This window comes from Aspergillus sydowii, assembly GCF_001890705.1.
Source record: "Aspergillus sydowii CBS 593.65 unplaced genomic scaffold ASPSYscaffold_5, whole genome shotgun sequence".
NCBI lineage: Eukaryota > Fungi > Ascomycota > Eurotiomycetes > Eurotiales > Aspergillaceae > Aspergillus > Aspergillus sydowii.
This window is the reverse complement of record NW_024467863.1, coordinates 1,697,578-1,719,724: the sequence shown is the minus strand read 5'-3', so window position 1 is coordinate 1,719,724 and position 22,147 is coordinate 1,697,578. Positions and strand designations below refer to the sequence as shown.

General features: G+C 50.0%; 5 protein-coding genes across 5 annotated transcripts; 3 read left to right on the top strand and 2 right to left on the bottom strand.

The window, feature by feature from the left end:
- Positions 1-16: 16 nt before the first annotated feature.
- Positions 17-5,418, bottom strand: csmB (putative chitin synthase; the record flags this gene model as incomplete). The annotated part of the gene is made up of 4 exons (XM_040842179.1): positions 17-114; positions 176-1,467; positions 1,526-5,080; positions 5,129-5,418. The coding sequence occupies 4 exons, from the start codon at positions 5,416-5,418 to the stop codon at positions 17-19; spliced, it is 5,235 nt and encodes a 1,744-aa protein (XP_040702850.1).
- A 2,639-nt stretch (positions 5,419-8,057) lies between these two features.
- chsE (chitin synthase class Va) lies at positions 8,058-13,803 on the top strand (the record flags this gene model as incomplete). Its single annotated transcript, XM_040842110.1, has 4 exons — positions 8,058-8,170; positions 8,235-8,423; positions 8,480-13,713; positions 13,772-13,803. The coding sequence occupies 4 exons, from the start codon at positions 8,058-8,060 to the stop codon at positions 13,801-13,803; spliced, it is 5,568 nt and encodes a 1,855-aa protein (XP_040702849.1).
- A 286-nt stretch (positions 13,804-14,089) lies between these two features.
- ASPSYDRAFT_995590 (peroxidase/cytochrome P450 family protein) lies at positions 14,090-18,655 on the top strand. Its single transcript, XM_040853275.1, has 16 exons — positions 14,090-14,611; positions 14,672-14,836; positions 14,908-15,016; positions 15,080-15,166; positions 15,221-15,569; positions 15,642-15,913; positions 15,999-16,169; positions 16,224-16,361; positions 16,413-16,448; positions 16,506-16,710; positions 16,775-17,049; positions 17,123-17,339; positions 17,402-17,813; positions 17,868-17,992; positions 18,051-18,448; positions 18,517-18,655. Exons 1-16 carry the CDS (start codon positions 14,375-14,377, stop codon positions 18,558-18,560), a joined length of 3,240 nt encoding a protein of 1,079 aa, XP_040702848.1. The 5' UTR covers positions 14,090-14,374; the 3' UTR covers positions 18,561-18,655.
- Positions 18,656-20,378, top strand: ASPSYDRAFT_995740 (uncharacterized protein). Its single transcript, XM_040853276.1, has 3 exons — positions 18,656-19,219; positions 19,297-19,374; positions 19,424-20,378. The coding sequence occupies exons 1-3, from the start codon at positions 18,750-18,752 to the stop codon at positions 20,184-20,186; spliced, it is 1,311 nt and encodes a 436-aa protein (XP_040702847.1). The 5' UTR covers positions 18,656-18,749; the 3' UTR covers positions 20,187-20,378.
- A 55-nt stretch (positions 20,379-20,433) lies between these two features.
- Positions 20,434-22,045, bottom strand: ASPSYDRAFT_31663 (serine incorporator domain-containing protein; the record flags this gene model as incomplete). The annotated part of the gene is made up of 4 exons (XM_040844892.1): positions 20,434-21,156; positions 21,204-21,792; positions 21,858-21,937; positions 21,995-22,045. 4 exons carry the CDS (start codon positions 22,043-22,045, stop codon positions 20,434-20,436), a joined length of 1,443 nt encoding a protein of 480 aa, XP_040702846.1.
- Positions 22,046-22,147: the final 102 nt, after the last annotated feature.

The following is a 22,147-nucleotide window of genomic DNA, read 5'->3' as shown; positions in this document are numbered from 1 at the left end:
TCAAATGGAAAAGGCGTCACATATTCGCCAACTCGTTATCAATCTGGCGGTCGAGGAATGCTCGCTTGTCTCCAACAAGTGTTGTCTGGAGTCGTTGCTCAACCAATGCGCGAACTATTGCAGAATGATTAGCTTTCGTCTGGCCCGTTAGGGTTATAAGGAACATAATGCTTACCTTGCTTCTTGGTGACAGTGTCGAGGTCGACCTCTGCGAGACAGCTTCGAACGGCCTCCGTGATCAAACCTTCATCAGGTCCGTTCATGGCTCCTCCACGGAAGTCGAATGCACTGGCAGGCCGTGAATTGAACCCACCGACCGGGCTGCGCGAGTTTCGGTGCTGTAGTCCAAGAAGGTTTTCCGTGCTCTGCATCATTCCCACGCTGTTTCGGTTGGTAATGCCGCTATTGTCAAACTGGCTGATGTTACCCATAGACATGTTCCGCGCCTGCATGTTAGGACCTTGCAGCGGCTGATCGGTGTACCGGGAGAAGGTGGAGAAATGCGAGTTTCGGTTGCCTGGGATGTTTCCGCCAAAGGGTGCCGGTGACTGTGGTGGCATATAGGTGTTCCGGCCATGGCCAGGGATCCCTGTGAGTATTGTGGACGCAGGTCTGACAGATGAATACTGCGAATGCATGTCGTCCATTTCCATAGCGGAGTCATCCATATAACGAGGAGCAAAATAACCCTTCTCCTGACTCATGGCGAAGTCGCCGCGACGTCCGGGCAGGTTGTTGGCCAGGGCATAGTCATCCCAGCGCTGAAGTGGGATGCTGCGTGGGTCGAATTCCTCGTCTTCCACGGCAACAACACGCTTCGAACCCTTCTCCTCAATAACAACACGAGTGTTACCCCAGCTGAAATCGTCCTGCTTCCAGAAGGAGTACAAGGGAAGAATAAAACTGTAGATGGGGTAAGCACAGAGATAGATAATCATCCATCCAATGTGCTGCCACTGGCGTTTAACAATGAAGATAACCGCCTGAAGACCGTAGATACCAGCCAGCATAATAATAGAAATAAGCGGGAAGGGTCCAGTGTTGCTCGCAACACGGTAGATCAAATATCCGAGATAGACGCATGTCGCGGGCAGGATAATGGTTCCCAGGAGATCGACCATCACGACGAAACGCATACTGAAACAACAGAACCCACAGAGGTCCTTCAGAGCCGCCAATTCAACCAGGTTGTGTACGGTGGAGTTGATCCAACGACGTCGCTGCGACAGGAGAACCGACCATGTCTCAGGCGCTGCCGTGCTAGCGAAGGCATCTGGTATGAACTTGTACGACATCGTGGGAAAGTGCTTCGTCATCAAAGTAGTGAGGTATCGATCCTCACCAAGGGCCAACAGGTTTTTCTTGTGGAGTGTATCAACATTGATGTCCGAATACTCTTCAAGAACCTTATCGGATACAATCAATGGTCGGCCCTTGTCAGCCGTGCGAAGGCGATACATACAGAAGCTGCAGTCGTTAGTTGAAATGAACATTGAAGGGAATTAAGAGGGGCCGATAGACTTACCATCCTGGAAGACATGTAACACTGCCGAACAGGGACTCGAAAGCCTTTGCCAGATGATGGGAAATATAATATTCATAGACCTGAATCATCGTCCACCAACTTCGTTCCTCGTTTTGAAGACTCGTCTCACCACAAATACCAGCAATCCGAGCGTCGTTTGCACATGCAGCTACAAGTCGATTGAGCGAATCCTCACGTACACTCGTATCGGCATCCACCATCAGGCAATACTCATAAAGTTCTGGGTCAACACCGATGACATTGTTGATCTGGTGGAAGACCTCAAGCTCAAGTGGGGACATCGGTGCACGGTGGTGAACGCGGTTGAGGAAGTTGAGAAGAAGAACTTGAGAGTCTCGCTTACCCCTGTTACCCGGCTTTGACTTGGTCTGCTCGGATTCCTTGCCGACCTTGACAACGACCACATAGGGAACCACGTTTCCTTCATACTCATATAGACCGGAATACACCTTGCCGTAGTTCAGCTGCTCGCTCCCCTGACCAATGCACTTGACGGGTAATGCCGGGGGGTCGATCTTGGGGTCTACACCAAGAATATCTAAGATGATCTTGGGTGTTGGCCGGTCATTACCGCCACCGACGATCATACCATCGCAAATAACAAAGATCAATTTGCGCTTGTTATCATATTGAAGAGCAGTAAGAGAGTCGAGGCCCTTGCGGAGCGAGTCTTCGCCTTCGGTATAGGCAGGGACCATGCAAATGACAAATTTGTCCTGGGGAGCTGGGCGACGCTTAGAGCCAAGCTGGAGAGCAGCAAGGAACTTGACCAAAACGACGGCACAAATTAAAACTGTGAATGACAGGAGAATCCAGTTGTTGACCGTACACCTTGGCTCCTCGCGGAAATCGACGTCTCCCTTGTAGAATACGTAGTCCATACATTTTTGAGCTGTACTGAAAGGCTCCGACGTCAGCGGCCATTTATCTGAGACGTCCTCACCAGGATTATTTTTGACCAGATCTGTGATTGCGCTGGGGAGGAAGTTGTAGTCACTGTTGTCATTCATTTGATCAAGGGTGTAGAAATAGTCCGTCAGGTCATAGATTCTTTTGTGCGCAATGACCCATTGCCGTTGGCTGCTGCCCTCTGCTTCCTTTTTAACCTTATCTCGCGACCAGACAAGTGTTCCTTTGTAATACCCTTTGATTTTGGGCAGGAAAACTTTTTCGTACCAAGTAATATCATGTAATTTAGTAGTCGTATCAGGCTGGTCGCGCGGTCCAGTATTATGCAAGGCGAGGGGTTGGTCCTGGGTGGCAGTAGTATCATTGTTTCGCAAGCTGATTGATAGGTCCGTCACGAAATCATCACACATCCGTGTGAGTGGAGGCGGGAAGTAAGCATCCAAAATCAAACCCCCTAATGGTTCCATAAGATCAGGAGTCGCTTCTGGCTCTTTATCACCATGCGTGAGCTTCGCGAACTTGGTAATATCGTAAACTTTACCATGAATGCTGACGAAGAAATCATTGTCTGCAGCATGCCAGCTAAGCTCCTTTTCATTCCAGGCCTTGTCCTTATCCGGGCAAAGGAGGTCACCAAACGCGATGATGTAGAAACAAACAATGCCGTTGAAGAGAAGGATCACAAGGACCAGGACCAATTTTTCTCGCCATGCCTGCCGCACATCTGGGCGCTTCATTCGTCCGATGTAGCGTAGGGCAAATGACGGTATCCAGAACGTAAGGGCCCATACGAACATAGTCCAAGCGCGACGGCCAAAGCTGATCTCGTCCTTTTCGAGGCGTTTGCGGTCTCCAAGCTCAGCATCGCCATCGTAATATACGTTATCCCATTTCTTATCATCGCCCTTGCCTCCCAGGCCATAATCACCAGTCATATTCAGGGTCGGAGGGAGACTAGGTGCGATAGACTTGCCCATAACGCTGGGTGCCATTGCACTCTGTCTTTGTAGGTTATCGCGGCTGCCACCGAGTAGGCTAGCTGATTCTGCCATTGGTGTACTTGCGTAGTTGGGGTCCAGCATGCCACTACCAAAGTGGTAGGAATGCATCGACGGTGGCTCATCCGGTTTGAGATCAATCATCGTCTCCGCTTCCCACCAGGCATTTTCTCGCATCCAGATCCGCTGATGACCAACGAAGGCATCACCATTCGTCCATCCTCTTTCCATTAGCCAATTTTCCACACCATCTCTGCCATCAGCGCAGCCTAGTCGAGCATAGCGGTTGACAAACTCATCCACGTCAAAGTCAGCGGTGAAATCGAATTGTTTTAGACGGCGATTGGCCCATTCCGCAAGCCGCCATTCACGAATTTGCCGAGAAACCACAGCTGCTGACCAGGTCGCTGTCGGTGCGGACGGATTCATTGCCTCTGGAAGATCATCGCTGGGATGGACCGATATGTGATGCCATACTCTACTGCTACCGAGAGTATTGGCAAAATCAAACCGACCCTTCTTCCCTACAGCAATCCCCTGACTCTCGTCTGGAGTCAATATTTGGCGTAGGAACGAATCTATATCGAGATCGATTCCCACTTTTTCCAGAACACCCTGTCTCTTGTCGAGTTCGTACTCTTTCGCAGGGTCTGTGCTAAGCCCAAGATCTGGCCCAAACTGCTCTACTGCGGCCGCCATTTCATTTGAAACGGCCTGTCCAATAGGGGGAGCCGGGACGCCATCTTCCCTCATCTCCGCATTGATCCCAAGGTTGTCATCAAACACGTTCCGAAGCGCCACTGCCTTTCCGAAGGCTGGCCGGGGCAGGTCAACAACAGCAATGCTCACCGTGTCGTCATCATTCCACTGCCCATCAGATCCATCAGCGCGGTTCTCCTGAAGCTCGCTAGCAATGGCCTCGTTGGCCTTGTCTATGACCCAGTCGACTAGGGCCTCATAAATCCCAGTAACGAGAAGTTCCCGCTCGTCGGTAGCACATTTGTGCAGGAGGGTCTCGGGATCTACACCAAGCAAGTCCCCAACCTCCTCGCACGTCTCCTCGAGTTCGTCCTGATCCACTAGGAATCCAGCTGCATTGCCAAGCTTTAGAAGACCGGCAAGAACAGAGATCAGATTCCGTAAAGAAGCTCCCTTAATCCCAATTGCTTTCAGGGCAGCCCTAAAGTCCTCCGCGGCGGCGGCATCATCGGCGGTGGGAATATATGAAGGCGGGTCATAGGTCCCCGACTTGTTCAGTAGGGCATATGCAGAAGGTTCTTTTAGAGCCAAGAACTCTCGCTCAGCCTGCGTTGAGGATGATGTCAACAGATAGTAGAATACATCAAACGCACGATATCCGGGTTCTGTGGGGATATCAAGCAAGCCCTTTTGAACATTGATGCCCGAAGTTGACAGAGCCAAGTTGAGGGCCACAATGTCGCCTTTGAGGGTGAATGTGAAGTTGGCGGCGAGTGCAGAATAGAGAGAATAGGAGGGGTTGAACGATGTTACAGCATGTAGAAATGGTTTCAGCGCGGCAAGTGCCGTGAAAGTAGCACCAGGAGTCGAGACCGGAAGCGTTGCTAGAAAAGGCTCAAAGACAGACGGAGTCGACTGGTGAGTCGAGCTACAAGGATATCAGCAAAAGATGTGGATATATTGACGGGAAACTAACCCTAGAACAATGCAGCCATCCTCTGCTCGTCGTCGAGCATGTTCCCATGCTCTTACTGCCAACTCGCGATCTAGTGTGCCTCCAGTGTGGCCGTCGGGGCTGACATGGGTGGCAGTGAGCCAGTTATTGACAACAAGGCTCGACCCTGCATCCAGTTGGTAGGCTAGCCCTGAAGTGTAGTGTGCATGAAGAGCATTTAGTAAGGACGTGGTGGAGATCTGATTTCCCGATGGTCGGCCACCCGGCAGACCAGCCGACTGCGTGGAATAGACGGAAAAGCGGTTCGACATGGTGACCGTTCCGGTCTTCTTCAAAGTCTAAAATCGTTTGATTCGGTCAAAGTATCCCGGCGGTTCGGTCCCCTGAAGAAGCGAGCGAAGGTATCTTGCGAGATTTAATGCATGGAATGGTGGTGATCGCAGAACATCAAACGCTGGAAAGCAACTTAGAGTGCCACTTGATTGCAGATAATTGTCAGAGACACGTTTGGGGAATTAAGCGTCGAGGATGATTTCGAGATTTGAAACGATAGGATGCGATCGGAACGATTGTGTGTATCCTCTTTGGTCCGTCCAGCGATTTATCAAGCGAATGTTGGGGAACGAAGGTCGTCAAACAAAAGTCCGTCAACTCAGATTAGTATTAGAGAGATAAGGGGATTATTGTAGCTCGAAGCAAAGGTGAACGAAGAACAGAACAAGAAATTGAAAAGCAGGCAGAGAACAAGAAGCAAGTATTGAGCAGGACGACAAAACAAAGAGGAGGCGAAACGGAGGAGGCGTGAGAAAAGACAGAGTTACTTGTGATGCAGCGGAGTGAATTGCTTTGCTTCAGCGTTGTTTGGGCGACTCCATCCGAGCTGGACTACTTGTATTGATGTTTTGAAATTTACGTGCTATTTTACGCGAGTCTCCGGACAACAGAGATGATCGACTCGTATCCCTAGTGGCCAATTCTGCCAGCTGGGTTCGGAGTCCCTTATCCGCCAGTCCCTTGAGGGCTCCCGGAGTCTCTCAGGGTTCCAGCAGCAACAAACTTCGATGGGATCATGTTGTACCTTGCGTGTCCTCAATCAGCCGCATCGAATATTGAATATCACAGTAAACATCGTCTAGATTTTGCATGCCCAAGGTTTTACATTGAATCAACATCCTGTGCAGATAGACGAATCATGGCTTGAGAGAAAAAGCATTAGCGGGGTTCGTGACCCTAAAATAACATCCGGTGTCTCACCCCGACCAGCGAAGAATTTCGTGAATATTCTGGCCATGTCTCACCAACCACCAATCAATCCTAAACATCGCCACGGTTAGCACTCTTCCTTTCTGATCGCCTTGCAGGTGATGCCAGAATAGAAGCAGATGACAGCTCCTTCTCCAGCGGAATGCCCTTGTGGACGCCTTGTTGTTATTTATACTCGACGGCCATCGAAAGTTCTAGCCAAATGGAATTTAAGCTGAAGCTAAAATCAAATTCAAACAATCCCTCGTATTTTTCGATGTGCCGAATCCCCAAAAGATCCACCGGGTCTGATCATTGTCTGATCGGTCGGCCATTTCCCTGAGAGCTTGTCACTCGGTTGCGCATCCCTCCTGATTTCACCTGCAAGCTGTTAATCATCGGTTCTGGGAATCCACTCTGTATCCTGCCGACAAAGCTGGGGTTGGTGCTGATCATGGGCATGACAGGCTCTAACGGGTCCTTCAAAATTTATCTCGCATCATTATTGATCCTATGCAGGCTGCGCGTCCGACCAGGAAGGAAAAGGGGGAGCTCGCAAAAGTTCCAGCCCCTTTTCGAGAACTGAGTGCCTCACCTGGGAGTTGGGTCAGTTGGATGCGTGGCGCTGGATGATTGACACTATATTGGTTTGTCCATTGGACCAGTCTTCTGTCTCACATTCTTCGATCTGGTCTAGTCCCGTATCATATCTGAGACTATTTTTTCAAAATTTTCTTCTCGCCTGAGGCCCGCTGTATTTTAATAGCTATTTTGGGAACACCCTGTCTCCAGAACCGCAAAACGCTGTCTTGTCGGGGACCAAGGGTCCCGAGGTTCTTTCGGTTCGTCCGCCCGGAGCACAACCAAGGGACCAACCAAGAGGGTTTTATTTGTTGACGGTCGCGAGAGGGGCACACTCCCAGTGGAGGACAAGCGGACAAATAAATGTCAAGTTCTCCGTCATTAATTCCTTGCTGCCAATAAATAGAATAATCCGTACTTAAATAGAATTGGTAAGGTGTTGAAGAATAAGACCTGGGTCTGGTCGTCCATTTGCTCCATCAAAGTAAAACCGCGTGGAGGCCGGAGGGATACTATTGATGTTGTTGTGATGTATTAAAAATACGCACCTAAACACACGCTTGTACCAGACTGTTACACATTTTCTCCGCCATCGTTTTCCCTTTATCAGAGGTCATCCCAGAGAAACGCCGCCGCCGATTGTTGTCCGGCCTTTGCTTTTGTTGCTGTTGCTGTCTTTTCCACTTCATTTCGCTTTGATTTCGTTACCTGCTTGTTGAGAGTTCTGGCTTCTAGTCGTCGCTTCTAATCCTAATCTACATGTGATTGTCTCTCGTTTAACCTCTCGCTACATTTCAACTTTCTCCATCTCACGATCGCTCCGGCCACTCGCTTCTCACGCAGCAATTTTCAGATACAGCCGTTCGATCGGCCTTTCTTCACGTCTGCTCCAGAAATCACCAATCACCCGCGATCTATTGTGTGACCTAACTTCACCACCGGTTCTTCTTGTGAAGGCGACATACACTTGCCTCCGTCGTTAGAAAGCATCGTCAGTCCAAAAATCTAATCACGCTCGAGGATTGCGCCTTCAGATCGTTCAAGAGGGTGTTTCGCTGTGATAATATTGCCTATATAAAATCTCCCGAAAACGATTCCTCGCGGTCGAGGTTTCGACACTCTAGCCATGGCTGGGACATCACCAGCGGGACATACCCCGTCCCATGTGCAGTCGTCACTCCCCTCATTACCTGCGCATCTACAATCCGACACCCATCTCACCGCGCATCTAGCTAGTCGGTATGACATTCCCTAACCCGTCCTGATTTACGCCGGATGGCCAATCTAACTGTCTACCATCAAGGTTCCATGTCGGACTTCCAACCGCACGGCTTTCTTCACACGCACTAATCAGTCTTAACAATTATACCTCATCGTCGAAAGGTCCTGATGGCGGTAAGGATGGCAGTGCTATGGGAGAAGCGGAGGATCTTGCCAAAAGAGCGTATACCCGTCTCGGTACTCGAGGAGAGAACCAAGCGGTTGTTTTCTTGTAGGCATCTATTCCCTATTCAGGTTCCATTCTACTCACTGACCGTGACTTGATAGAGGTGAAAGTGGTTCTGGAAAGACGACTCTTCGCTCACATCTTCTCTCATCGTTCCTCTCATACTCATCAACTCCGTTGTCGTCAAAGTTGTCATATGCCGCATTTATATTCGACACTCTTACCACCACTAAATCCCTGACAACACCCACAGCCTCTAAAGCTGGTTTATTTTTGGAATTACAGTATGATGGATCCTCCGCAGTCCATCCCACCTTGATTGGTGGGAAGATCATCGAGCACAGACTTGAGCGTAGCCGAATTGCTTCGGTTCCTACCGGTGAACGGAGTTTCCACGCCCTCTACTATCTGCTGGCAGGAACAAGCGCGGCGGAGAAGTCACATTTAGGCTTGGATAGTTCTATCCATGTTACAACTGCCGGCGGTAGGCTCACTTCTGCTGACCACAAGAGGTGGAGGTACCTGGGCCACCCAACCCAGCTGAAAGTCGGAATCAACGATGCGGATGGATTTCAACATTTCAAGACCGCTCTCCGGAAGCTGGAATTTCCTCGGAGTGATATTGCTGAAATCTGCCAAATCCTGGCTGCTATCCTTCACATCGGCCAACTCGACTTCGGCAGTGGACAGGCCACAATGACTGGCGCGGAGGAATCCGGTGGGTATTCCCACGAAGGAGGCGAGACGGTTACCGTTGTGAAAAACAAGGACGTTCTATCCATCGTTGCAGCATTCCTTGGCCTTGGTCTTGGGGAATTAGAGACAAGCTTTGGGTACCGCACGAAGACCATCCACCGAGAGCGCGTCACTGTCATGCTAGACCCGAAAGGGGCACGAAGAAACGCAGACGAGCTCTCACGTGTACTATACTCACTTCTGGTTGCCTATGTCATTGAAAACGTGAATCAAAGAATCTGCGCTGCTGAAGATAGCGTGGCGAATACGGTCTCAATCATCGACTTCCCCGGATTTTCTCAAGTATGTTCCACCGGTTCTACCCTTGATCAACTTTTGAACAACGCGGCAATCGAGTCTTTGTATAACTTCTGCCTCCGGTCGTTCTTCGATCGCAAGGCGGATATGCTGGAACGTGAGGAAGTTGCTGTCCCTGCAACAAGCTATTTCGATAACACCGATGCCGTGCGTGGTCTACTGAAGCAAGGCAATGGGTTACTGAGTATCCTAGACGACCAAACTAGGCGCGGAAGAACGGATGCTCAGTTCGTTGAAGCTGTGCGTAGGAGGTTCGAGAATAAGAACACTGCCATCAACGCTGGGTCCACCGGGGCAGAGTCCGGATATGGTATGGTTTCACAAAACGCTCGCTCATCCTTCACTGTGAAGCACTTCGCCGGAGAAGTCGACTACTCCGCCACTGGCCTTCTCGAGGAGAACGGAGAGGTTATTTCTGGAGACTTGATGAACCTCATGAAGTCTACTCGAAGCGACTTTGTGAAAGAGCTCTTCGGCCAAGAGGCCCTGCAAACAGTGGCACACCCTAAAGAGAGATCTGCAATCATGCAGGCCCAAGTAAGCTCAAAGCCGACCCGAATGCCTAGCATGGCAAGACGCAAAGCTAGCCCTCCTTCGCGGCTCACCTTCGATGCCGCTGTGGCTGAAGATCCGTATGAGTCGGAAAGTCAAGCAGGCAGCTCAGCCAAGAACTCGTCAGCGAAGCGTAGGAGCGGAATGCTCATGGGTGGCATGCAAGGCGCTGCTGGGCAGTTCCTTTCGTCTCTTGACATTGTGAACAAATGCCTAACTGCCAACAACCTAAACCCATACTTTGTCTTTTGCCTAAAGCCAAACGACAGGCGTATCGCAAACCAGTTTGATAGCAAGTGTGTGAGAGCGCAGGTGCAGACATTGGGAATTGCTGAAATCAGTCAACGACTCCGAAACGCTGATTTTAGCATTTTCTTGCCGTTTGCTGAGTTCCTTGGTCTCGCAGAAGTAGGCAATATCGTGGTGGGCAGTGATAAGGAAAAGTCTGAAGTCGTCTTAGACGAGAAACGTTGGCCTGGTAATGAAGCCCGGGTCGGCAGTACAGGGGTGTTCCTCAGCGAAAGATGCTGGGCAGACCTTGCCAAGGTAGGCGAGCGCGTCATTCCTTCCTACGGTCTCGAAGATGATGGCGGCGATGCACTACTCCATCCCCGTTCGGCGAACTATGCCGACTCCAAGGTTCGGCTACTCAATTCCGTCGACCATTCACCTGGTGCATACATCTATGGGGACGAATCGAAGCAGGGATCTAACGCTAGTCGAGACTTTGATGGACGCTCTGAAGCTGGCTTTTCAGCATTCAATTCAGGTGATATGTTCCGCAACTTGGAAACAAGGGAGCAGATGCTTGAAAAGGGGAATGAAAAGGAAATGGAAGAGGTCGACGAATTAACTGTCTCCGGTAGTCGAAAGCGCTGGATGGCCCTCGTTTGGTTTCTCACTTGGTACATTCCAACTCCTGCCATCCGTTTTATCGGCCGGATGAAGCGCAAGGACGTTCAAGTTGCTTGGCGCGAAAAGTTTGCGATCAACCTCCTCATTTGGTTGTGCTGTGGTATTGCGATCTTTATTATTGTCGGGTTCCCCGCGTTGATCTGCCCTACCCAACACGTTTATTCCGCTTCAGAATTGTCGTCGCATGACGGCGAGGACGGCAACAGCGCATTTACTTCCATCCGTGGTCTTGTGCTGGACCTTGGTGAATTCATGCCCAGACATTATCCTAATATCGTCCCGGAATCAGCGTTGAAGAAATACGCTGGTAAGGATTCAACAGGCCTTTTCCCAGTTCAAGTGTCAGCCCTGTGTGCTGGCAAAGATGGCAAGGTCGATCCGAAAGTGTTGCTCAATTACGAACCAACGAATTTCACTGGTTCTGTTCAGACAGTCGGTTCTGGCGACCCCAATTCTCTGTACCACGACTTTAGATGGTTCCGAAAAGGTGGGGACTATCGTCCAGACTGGTACATTGAACAGATGAGGGTGCTCAAGTCCAATTATTACAAGGGCTGGGTCGGTTACAGTTCGCAATACATGAAGACCCTGGCGGATAAAGACCAGAACATCGCGAGTATTAACGGGAAAGTCTACGATTTGACAACTTATATCGCTGGAGGCCGCCGTATTCAAGGCCGGGAGGGCGAGGATATATCAGGCGTGGATTCTGACTTCATGGATCCTTTGGTGGTTGACCTCTTCCAGCAAAAACCTGGCCAAGACATTACGAAGCTCTGGGAGAATCTACAGATCAACCCGAAATTGCGTACTGATATGATGAAATGTCTGGATAATCTTTTCATCGTCGGCCATGTCGATACCCGAAACTCGACTCAATGCCAATTCGCGCGGTATTTCATCCTTGCAATCTCGATTCTCATCTGTTCCGTTGTCATTTTCAAATTCTTTGCTGCGCTGCAATTTGGGAAGAAAAACCTTCCGGAGAACTTGGACAAGTTTATCATCTGTCAAGTTCCGGCGTACACCGAAGACGAAGAATCATTACGCCGTGCTATCGATTCGATGGCCCGTATGCGGTATGACGATAAGCGCAAACTTCTCGTCATTATCTGTGATGGTATGATCATCGGTCAAGGCAACGATCGTCCGACACCTCGAATTGTTCTCGATATCTTGGGCGTTCCAGAAACAGTTGACCCAGAACCGCTTAGCTTCGAGAGTCTGGGTGAAGGAATGAAGCAACACAATATGGGTAAAGTCTATTCCGGCTTGTACGAGGTCCAGGGCCACATCGTTCCTTTCCTCGTTGTTGTCAAGGTTGGAAAGCCCTCCGAAGTCTCGCGGCCTGGTAACCGTGGCAAACGTGACTCGCAGATGGTGCTGATGCGATTCTTGAACCGCGTCCATTACAACCTCCCCATGAGCCCTATGGAACTTGAAATACACCACCAGATTCGAAATATCATTGGAGTCAATCCAACATTCTACGAATTCATCTTGCAAGTCGACGCCGATACTGTCGTTGCCCAGGATGCGGCAACCCGGATGGTCTCTTCCTGTCTAAACGATGTCCGTATTATTGGAGTCTGCGGTGAAACATCCCTTACAAATGCCAAAACTTCTGCAGTGACTATGATTCAAGTCTACGAATACTACATTTCTCACAATCTCACTAAGGCGTTCGAGAGTCTTTTCGGGTCCGTTACTTGTTTGCCTGGATGTTTTACCATGTACCGCATTCGATCCGCCGAAAGTGGGAAGCCCCTTTTCGTGAGCAAAGAAGTTGTGGAATCCTACTCGGAGATTCGTGTCGACACGCTGCATATGAAGAATTTGCTGCATCTTGGTGAAGATCGTTACCTGACCACTCTGCTTCTGAAACATCATCCAAAGTTTAAAACCAAGTACATCTTCCGAGCACAGGCTTGGACGATTGCTCCGGAAAGCTGGGCTGTGTTCCTCTCCCAACGCCGTCGCTGGATTAACTCTACTGTGCACAACCTGGTTGAGCTGATTCCACTTCAGCAACTATGTGGTTTCTGCTGTTTCAGTATGAGATTCGTGGTATTTATTGACCTTATCAGTACTATTATTATGCCCGTCACCATCGCCTACATCATTTACTTGATTGTCTGGCTCGCACGCGACACATCAACTATTCCTTGGACGTCGTTCCTCCTTCTTGCTGCAATCTATGGTCTACAGGCCATCATCTTCATCATGCGCCGGAAATGGGAAATGATTGGGTGGATGATCATTTACATTCTCGCTATGCCCGTGTATGCACTGGCCTTACCGCTCTATTCGTTTTGGCACATGGATGACTTCTCCTGGGGTAATACTCGTGTCATCACTGGGGAGAAGGGCCGCAAAGTCGTCATATCAGACGAAGGAAAGTTCGACCCGGAAACCATTCCAAAGAAGAGGTGGGAGGAGTACCAGGCAGAGCTGTGGGACGTTCAGACGTCTCGAGACGATCGGTCCGAAATCTCGGGCATCTCGTATGGCACCAAGTACCACCCTACGGCGCAATCCGAGTACGGCATCCCCGGTTCGAGGCCGATGTCCCAACTCGACATGCCTCGCCATATGTCTCGGATGTCGCTGGCACCATCAGAAATGATGAGCCGTCACATGGATATGGAAATGGAGGACATAAGCCATCTGCCAAACGAAGACGCCATTCTTTCGGAGATCCGCGACATTCTACGCACGGCAGACCTGATGACTGTTACGAAGAAGAACATCAAACAGGAGCTCGAGAGACGTTTTGGCGTCAACCTGGATACAAAACGCCCGTATATCAACTCTGGTAAGCAATTCCAATGCTACTGCATTTATGGTCTTCGATGCTAACTTTCAATTTGCAGCCACGGAAGCTGTGCTTTCCGGCAACCTCTGATCAACTTATCCAGATGTCATGGTTATTTCAGCTTCGTTAGACGAATTAGCGCCTCGTTATGTTGGACTCAATCGATGTTTTAGTGTACAAAATGCCCATTTGACCTAATATTTGTATTTTTCGAAGAATTGTTTGTTTGGGGCGTTATTTAGCCGGCGTTTTGATTGTTCCCCCGTTCGCATCTTGGTGCCGAATCTCTATGCTATGCCCTTGTATTTTGCATGGTCGAGCGATCCACTTACTCGTGCTGACCCGTCGACTTCTAATGACAATTGGCCTGTATATAAAAGTGGGAGCGATAGCATGATCAATCGTGGAGTCGCGCCACGCAGCCTCAAAAGTCAAATTCCCACCGTCGTGGTTATACGGATCCGCGGTTTAATTCGATCTAGACTTCCATCGTGGCCAGGCTCGCGAATAGAGTATAATACCCAAATAAACGGGCAAGGGCATGAATCATAGCGATCAACATGGTGCACTCCTTTTTGACTTATAAGCAGCTGTGTGCTCTCACTGCATAATCCCGTAGTCCTAGTCCCAATGAAACACTCTAATAATCCACAGTATCAACATGGCACCCTTTATGCACAACGGCTCCGAGACCGAGGAATCATCTTCCTCCACCACAACTCTGGCTTCAGCCAAATCCCAATCCCAATCGCAACCATCCACCTTCACCTCCCTCCTCAGCTCCGTACACGCCGACCTTCTAAGCCAAGCACACCGCATCCCTGCTGACCTTCGGACTCTGCATGAAATCTCTCAGACTGGACTGAATGGTGGCTTGGTCGATGACAGGAAGTATCTTGTTCGTCTACTTTTAATGCATTAGCGATAGGCTCGATGATGCTAATGTTCCTTCTGCAAGATCGAAAATGTAATCCAAGTCGCAGCGTCCTTGCCCAATACTTCAGGCCTGAGAAACAAACTCACAGATACATTTGTCACAACGCTCTGGAATAACCTGCAGCATCCGCCGTTGTCGTATCTGGGCGATGAGTTTCGCTATAGACGTGCCGATGGGAGTTTTAATGTACTACGCCTGCTCGCACAATCGTGGCTTCGATATCATGTTCGTAAATGCTAACGTTCTCACGATGGTAGAATATTATGTACCCTCATCTCGGAGCATCAGGGAGTCACTATGCGCGGACCGTGACACCCAAGCATCCGCGACCAGCGGTCTTGCCTGACCCGGGGCTTATTTTCGACAGTGCGTCCTCAACCATTTCTTCAGGGATACATGCCCTCCGTATCTAGATACTAATGGCCGCAGCATTGTTGGCCCGCCAAGGGCCCGCAAGAGAGCATCCCACAAAGGTCTCAAGCAACCTATTCTATCTCGCTACTATTATAATTCACGGTACAACGCCCTTTACATAGCCTAGCATCCCAAACACTAGCTCAAAGCATACAGATCTCTTCCGCACCGATGAACTAAACCCCACCACCATCAAAAATTCCTCGTATCTCGATCTCGGTCCGCTCTACGGCCACAGCCAAGCTGAGCAGACCCAAGTGCGGACCTTTACAGACGGACTCCTAAAACCAGATACCTTTGCCGAAAAGCGCCTTCTCTCGCAACCCCCCGGCGTCTGTGCGCTTCTGGTCGCATTCAGCCGGTTCCATAACTACGTTGTCGAAGAGCTAGCAAGGATCAATGAGACCGGGAGGTTCGACTTGCCAGCCGGAAGTGAAGAGAAATCACCAGACTATGTCTGGGCTCTTGGGAAGAGAGACGAGGCATTGTTCCAAACGGGGAGACTGTGCGTCTATACTTGAACCGTTTTATGAACGCTATTCCTCAATCGAGCTAAACCATTGCAACCTGCAAATAGGATAACCTGCGGTCTGTACGTCTCCATAATCTTAAATGATTACCTGCGCACAATCCTCAACCTCAACGACAACCCGCTGAATTCAGACTGGACGATCGATCCGCGCAAGACTCTATCTGCCTTCGATTCTGACGGGCTTCCCCAGGGCGTCGGGAACCAGGTCTCCGCTGAGTTCAATATGATATACCGCTGGCATGCGGCGATCAGTGACCATGATGAGACGTGGGCGAATGAGCTTGCCACTAAAGTTTTTGGCGGGAAGGTTGATGCTAGTACGTATCCTCTACGTCGTCTTATTTTGAGCTTTGCGTTTGTTTGTTCGGTGGACCGTTTGAGCTAAGTACTGGTAATTATCAGGCGCATTGTCCGTAGAACGGTACTTCACCGGATTGAGGCAGTATTTTGATAAAGCAGTTCCAGATGAGCCATCGGCGTGGACATTTGGGGAGCTACAGAGAGATAAAGAGGGAAAGTTTGCAGATAAGGATCTGGTGAAATTATTACAGGATGGGTGTGAAAATGTAGCTGGTACGTTTTCATAACTCGAGATACTCGTTCTGAAAGGCTGATCGTTATGCCCAGGAGCATTTGGCGCTCTAAATACACCCAAAGTAATGAGGGCCATCGAAATGCTCGGTATCCAACAGGGCAGAGATTGGGGTCTAGCAACGCTGAATGAGCTAAGGACGTTCTTTAAACTAAAGCCGCATGCAACGTTTGGTATGAAATGCCTTATGTCCACCATTCAGGCAAAGCTAATAGATATTACAGAGGAGGTCAATTCTAACCCGGATGTTGCTGAAGCACGTATGTCTCTCTCACACTCAAACCTTTGAGCCTGGACATCCCAACTAACTATCCCAGTGGAAGCACTCTACGGTCATCCTGACAACATTGAGCTCTACGTAGGCGTGCAGGCTGAAGAAGCCAAGAAGCCCTTCCTTCCTGGTTCAGGTCTCTGTCCCGGCTTCACTATCTCCGTAGCCATTCTATCTGACGCCGTTGCCCTCGTGCGCGGAGACCGTTTCTACACGGTTGACTATAGTCCGGCCAATCTGACGAATTTCGGGTGAGCCAGCAGCAGTTTCATAGCATTTTCAAGGTAGACGACTTGAATGGCTAATCTTAATTAGATTCAATACGGCGGAATCCGACTTTAATGTTGCAGGGGGCGGTGTCATGTACAAATTACTCATGCGGGCGTTCCCAGGCTGGTACAGCCCTAACAGTGTCTACGCCCTGTACCCGTTTACAACGCCGGAGAAGAACCAAGAGATCTTCATCAAAAATGGAAGAGCAGATACGTTGGACTTCAAGAGGCCGTCGTTTACTAAGCCGCCTGTGCCTGTTACGACGTGGAGAGGTGTTGTTGATCTATTGAATGATCAGAAGAATTTCCATGTCCCTTGTAAGTTCTTGCTCGTCATTCTATACATTCTTTTCGCATTTGCCAGTGCTGGTGCTTACTCTTGAATTACCAGGGGGCGAGCATACCTTCCAGCTTATCAAGCATGATTATATGCTCAGTGGGGATTCCCTAGCAAACGCAGAACAGCGCACATTCGTTGCAGAACGGCTGTACAGGCCGTCCGATACGCTAGATCAAGTGCGGCAATTCTACGAGTCCATTACGACGGACCTCATTAAACGAAATAGCAAAAGGCTTGGAGGCTTGTGCCAGGTTGATATTGTACGAGAGTAAGTCCGCTACCAACCCCCCTTTCGAAAGAGTTGAAACTCAGTAAATCTAATACGTCCAGCGTTGGCAACCTCGCACACGCCTACTTCTGCTCCGAGTTCTTCGATATGCCCATTAAAGGCATAAACCATGCCCCAGCCGACGCATACACAGTCAAAGAGCTATCAGATGCGCTCTTCCTATTATTCGGCTACGTCTTCCTAGACGTTGACCCGCCACAGTCGTACAGGAACCGTGTCATCGCAAGCAAGGAGACTGAGAGGATGGGCGAATTTATGACGAAAGTCGTCTCAGAGTCGTCTGGGTACCTATTCAGCCATCCATCACGGCTCTTCGGTCGGAATAAGTCGAAATTGGCCGGGTTTGGGCCCGAATTGGTAAAGAGGTTGCGCGAGGGAGGGAAGAGTGTTGAAGAAGTTGTCTGGACGATTATTCCCACTGCGGCGGCAGCTTGTGCTACCCAAGCTCAGGGTGTATGTTCTTGTTTCTCTACCAAAGAGAGTAGTGATGTACTGACAATACGGCAGTGGGCACAATTACTCGATCTCTATTTCTCAGACAAGTACGCCATCCACTGGCCAGCAATTCGGAGCCTCGCGCAGTCAGAAGACCCTGAAGCGTTTGAGAAGCTTAAGAAATACGCTCTTGAAGGGTACGTTAGGCCCGCCCACTCATTTACCCTCATGTAAACTTATTTACGCATGTTACAGATTCCGCCTCTCCACTCCAGCCTTCGGCGTTCTTCGCACAGCAGTAAACAGTACCACCATCAGAGACGGGACAGCCACAAAGCCAGTCGGAAAAGGAGACACCATCTTTGCTGATTTCGTCACAGCCGGTCTCGACCCGGACCAGTTCCCCGATCCGGAGGAGATCAAACTCGACCGGCCTATTGATTGCTATATCCACCATGGTTGGGGCCAGCACTCGTGTCTGGGACGAGCAATTGTCACCACTGCCGGTGCTTGTGTTCTGCGTGTTCTAGGTAGATTAAGGAATGTTCGACGCGCTCCTGGGCCCTCGGGGGAGATGAAGAGTAAGATGGTGAACGGGGCATTTAAAGTGTATTTGCCGGAGGATGGGAGCGAGTGGACGCCTTTTCCTTGTAGTAAGTGTCCCTTCCTTACCTTTTATGTGAGTATTGTTGAAAGAGAGTCTAATGGACTAATCTCGTAGATAAAAAAGTGATCTTCGATGGGATGGATGCACTCCGAGGATAAGCTACTTAGTTAGGGCAAACTCTTGGAACCATCCGATCATGCCACGACGTTCCGGATATTCTGCATAGGAAGAAAAGTTCATACTTGGTTCAGTTAATTAATTCATGACACAACCACATTCAGCCACAAAAGGCTGGTAGTATTAATACCGTAGAAGCACCACACCTTGGTAGTGAGTGGTAAATCAAAATGGCCTCGTACAACCCCAACCCCCCAGTCCACGGCAACCCCTTCATCGACATCCCCTCAGACACAGACAGCAATCCCTTCCGCTGGGTCCACGAGGACATCCTCTCCGTCTTCCGGCTGTCCCGGCTGCTCCCACTGATTCTTCTCCCATTGCGCCCCTTCAAATCCGGCTCTGCGGACGAGCTCTACCCCTCCCTCCCCAATCTCCGAGACCTGACTCTGCATGGCATTCTAATCATCAGCCAGATTTCCCTCCTCATATCTCTCCCTTTCGCATTCATCACTCTCTGGGCCGTCCCGTTCATAGTGCACGCGGTGTTCTATGCGGTCTTTGCACTCCTGACTGCCGTCGTGGTGAGGCTGCTGAATGGGCCACCAAGTGGACGCTCCCTTATTGGAGTCCCAACATCGAGACAGCCTGTTAATGATGAGAGAGAGTTGTGGTTCTTTATCAATGGGATTGCGACGGGGTATGGACAATTAAATTACCTCAGTACGATGCAGACAGATCTCGAATATAGAATGCTAACTCCACCTGCACAACCAGCACTCACTGGCATCAATCAAACCTCAACCTCTTAGCAGAAACATTTGGACGCGAAATCGTCGGCATCCATAACCCAACGTTCGCCCCCTCCATCCTTTGGTTAAATGAAACTAACTTGAGTAAACAGCAAAGGCCTCATCCTCGACCTAATAGAATGCCTCATCCAGCGAGATCTCGACTACAAAACGGCAGATATCCGACAGGGTCGCGCCCAACTCCGCGCAGCACTGGCAGCCCCATCAACACAGAAAGTCGTGCTGATCGCACACTCGCAGGGGGGCATAATCGCGGCGTCAATCCTAGATTGGCTGTTCGGCGGGTTGGGACATAAAGAGTTACGGAAGTTGGAGGTTTACACATTTGCGAGTGCAGGCCGGGCGTTGCGTAATCCGCCATTGAGGGATTTGGGGGATGTTGACGGCGGTGGTGGTGGTGATAGACATCATGAGCATGAGCATGAGCATGAGCATGGACACGACAATCCGGGACCAGGGGCAATGCTAGGACACAGACGCGGTCAAGGCCCTAGCCGAGCTGGCCGAGTGCTTCGACACATAGAGCACTATGCTAACACCAAAGACTTTGTATCGAATATCGGAGTGTTGAGGTTCACGAGTCCCGTCGCAGCGTACTTGAACGGGAGTCCGTTCTCGGGGTCTGTGTTTGTGCGGGAGGGGTCAGGACACTTGCTTAATATGCATTACCTGGATACGATGTTTGGAGAGGACGGTAGGTTTATGGATCGCATGGTTGATTTACCCGTGAAGGGGCTAGATGGGGTGGAGAGGATTATGCAGAGGCAGTTGGGGGATTTGTCGAGGTTGTGGAAGTATCGAGATGGGGATAGCCCTGACGAGGAGGTTGCGGTTGATGTGAAGGGTATTGAGTGAGTATTTTGGTTTGGGAACAGTAATTTACGGTCAAAAGTGTCTCTTTGACAAATATCGTGTTTGGGCTACCATAGTTGCAATCAAATCCAATTTGTGTTTCACAAACGCTTCAAAACTAAATATACGTCTGACAGACTCAGCACCAAAATGAGCGGATCCTAACGCATAAGGATATCAAAACATGGAAATTGGACGTAGTAAAACCAAAATGCACGCAAAACGCCAAATCTAACCCTACTTGAATAAATCAATGCACATCAAATCGGTCTGGAAGAAGGATGGGAGCAACGAGAGTCCACAGATAAATAGCATAGCACACCCAGGCGCTGATGATCTTCACCCAACTGGCCCAGTAGGTCCGGCCCACTGGTGCAAAGTCATCAACGGACTCAGGGTCCAGGTTCTGCGTCAAAAGGGTGGCTACCCAGGTGGTGGCCAGGAAGAAGATGATGTGGAAGAGAGAATAGTTGTACTGCGTCGTACCCTTCTCGTCATCTTTCACATCATAATCATCATCCTCATCATCACTGTCATCCAGAGCGCTGGCTGGAAGGCTGCCACTGGCGACGGCTGCGCGGAGGGCCTCGGCGCGCATCTCGCGGCGACTCGACGGCTGCTGGGTAACAAGCCCATGCTCATTGTCATCGGTTCCCAGCTCAGAGTAGTTGTGGCCGCCCTTAGATCCCAGAGCAAAGCCTTGTGTCGCAGCTCGTGTCGTGGTGTACGCAATAGTGGCCATGGTGACAATCGCCCCAAGAACAATAGTGGCGGTTCGAGTACCACGAGCACGGACCAACGGGTTGCATTGACGGTCATCGGGTTCCATCGAAACAGCAGACAAGGTTAGGTAGGTGCAATACGCAGCCACCATCGCGGCTTGCGCCAGTCCAGCACGAGGGTTGTGTTCCTGGACTGCGGGCTGGACTGAGATGAACGAAATGATAAGGAAAACAATCAAGTTGATCTGCTCCTGTCAGCACACACAATTTCAAGATTGAGAAAAGAAGATAAACATACTGAAATCGCTGCCTGGTTCATAGCGCATCCACTCTTCGCAAAGAAGACATACATCAGGATCGTCATCACAATAGAAGCAATGAACATGCCCAATGTAGATCCAATAAGCAGTCCGCGCCACATCCGCGAATCATTTTCTTCAATTTTCTGCAAGCAGAGCTCCGCCCAAGAGTGCGCCAGGTCGACAAGCAGGATGAGGCCGAGAAGAAGGAAGAGCATGGCGCACAGGAAGGCAATGTAGTGACCGTAGACGAAGAAAAACGACTCCGGGATGAAGAACGACATCACAACGAACAGAAGCCACAGCACAATCTTGGGGCCCCAGAAGCCGTTCTGCAGTGCGGCACGGCCATCCTTTGACGACCTCACACCAAGCAAAAACACCGCTAAGACTAAATGGAACAGCCCAAGACCAAAGTTGATGCGATGGACCGCGACCCAGCCGTAGCACTCTTTCCCATCACACTTGATCTCCATGTAGTCCAGAGTAAGATTCTGTAGCTTTCTGAGCGCCCATGGTGTGAGCATGATCCAGGAAACGATCGAGTTGATTAAGAGGATAAAGGCGTAGGCGATTCTCGTAGCCATACTAGATCGACCAGCAGTCAGCTATCCGCTCGTCCTTAACATTGTTTATTGTTATCGCTTTATTACCTGTTGTTGAACTTTCCACACGCGCTACAGACAGCTGAACATGTCGCAGCTCCGCAACAAGAACCGACCGCCGTCAGTACCTAGAAACCCAGTCAGCGCCTAGAGATAGCGGACAAGGTGGGCCTTGAGAAACATACCGTGCCGGCACTTGGAAGCGCCAAAAGAGGCAGGGATAGAAGAGCCCCCATTTCGATATCGCAATTATTCCCTGTTAAAGCAGTGTGTTTGGTGACCGAAGTCGCTCTGGAGGAGTTGGAGGTAGCCTGGAGTCGGTGATGCAACCGGCATGT

Excerpts from the sequence above, each read along its gene's own strand:
- ASPSYDRAFT_995590 (XM_040853275.1), top strand. The coding sequence starts at position 14,375 with ATGGCACCCTTTATGCACAACGGCTCCGAGACCGAGGAATCATCTTCC. Across the intron at positions 14,837-14,907 it reads GTGCCGATGGGAGTTTTAAT|AATATTATGTACCCTCATCT; the intron begins GTACTACGCCTG and ends TCACGATGGTAG. Across the intron at positions 17,050-17,122 it reads GAAGAATTTCCATGTCCCTT|GGGGCGAGCATACCTTCCAG; the intron begins GTAAGTTCTTGC and ends TTGAATTACCAG.
- ASPSYDRAFT_995740 (XM_040853276.1), top strand. The coding sequence starts at position 18,750 with ATGGCCTCGTACAACCCCAACCCCCCAGTCCACGGCAACCCCTTCATC. Across the intron at positions 19,220-19,296 it reads ATCAATGGGATTGCGACGGG|CACTCACTGGCATCAATCAA; the intron begins GTATGGACAATT and ends CTGCACAACCAG. Across the intron at positions 19,375-19,423 it reads GTCGGCATCCATAACCCAAC|CAAAGGCCTCATCCTCGACC; the intron begins GTTCGCCCCCTC and ends TTGAGTAAACAG.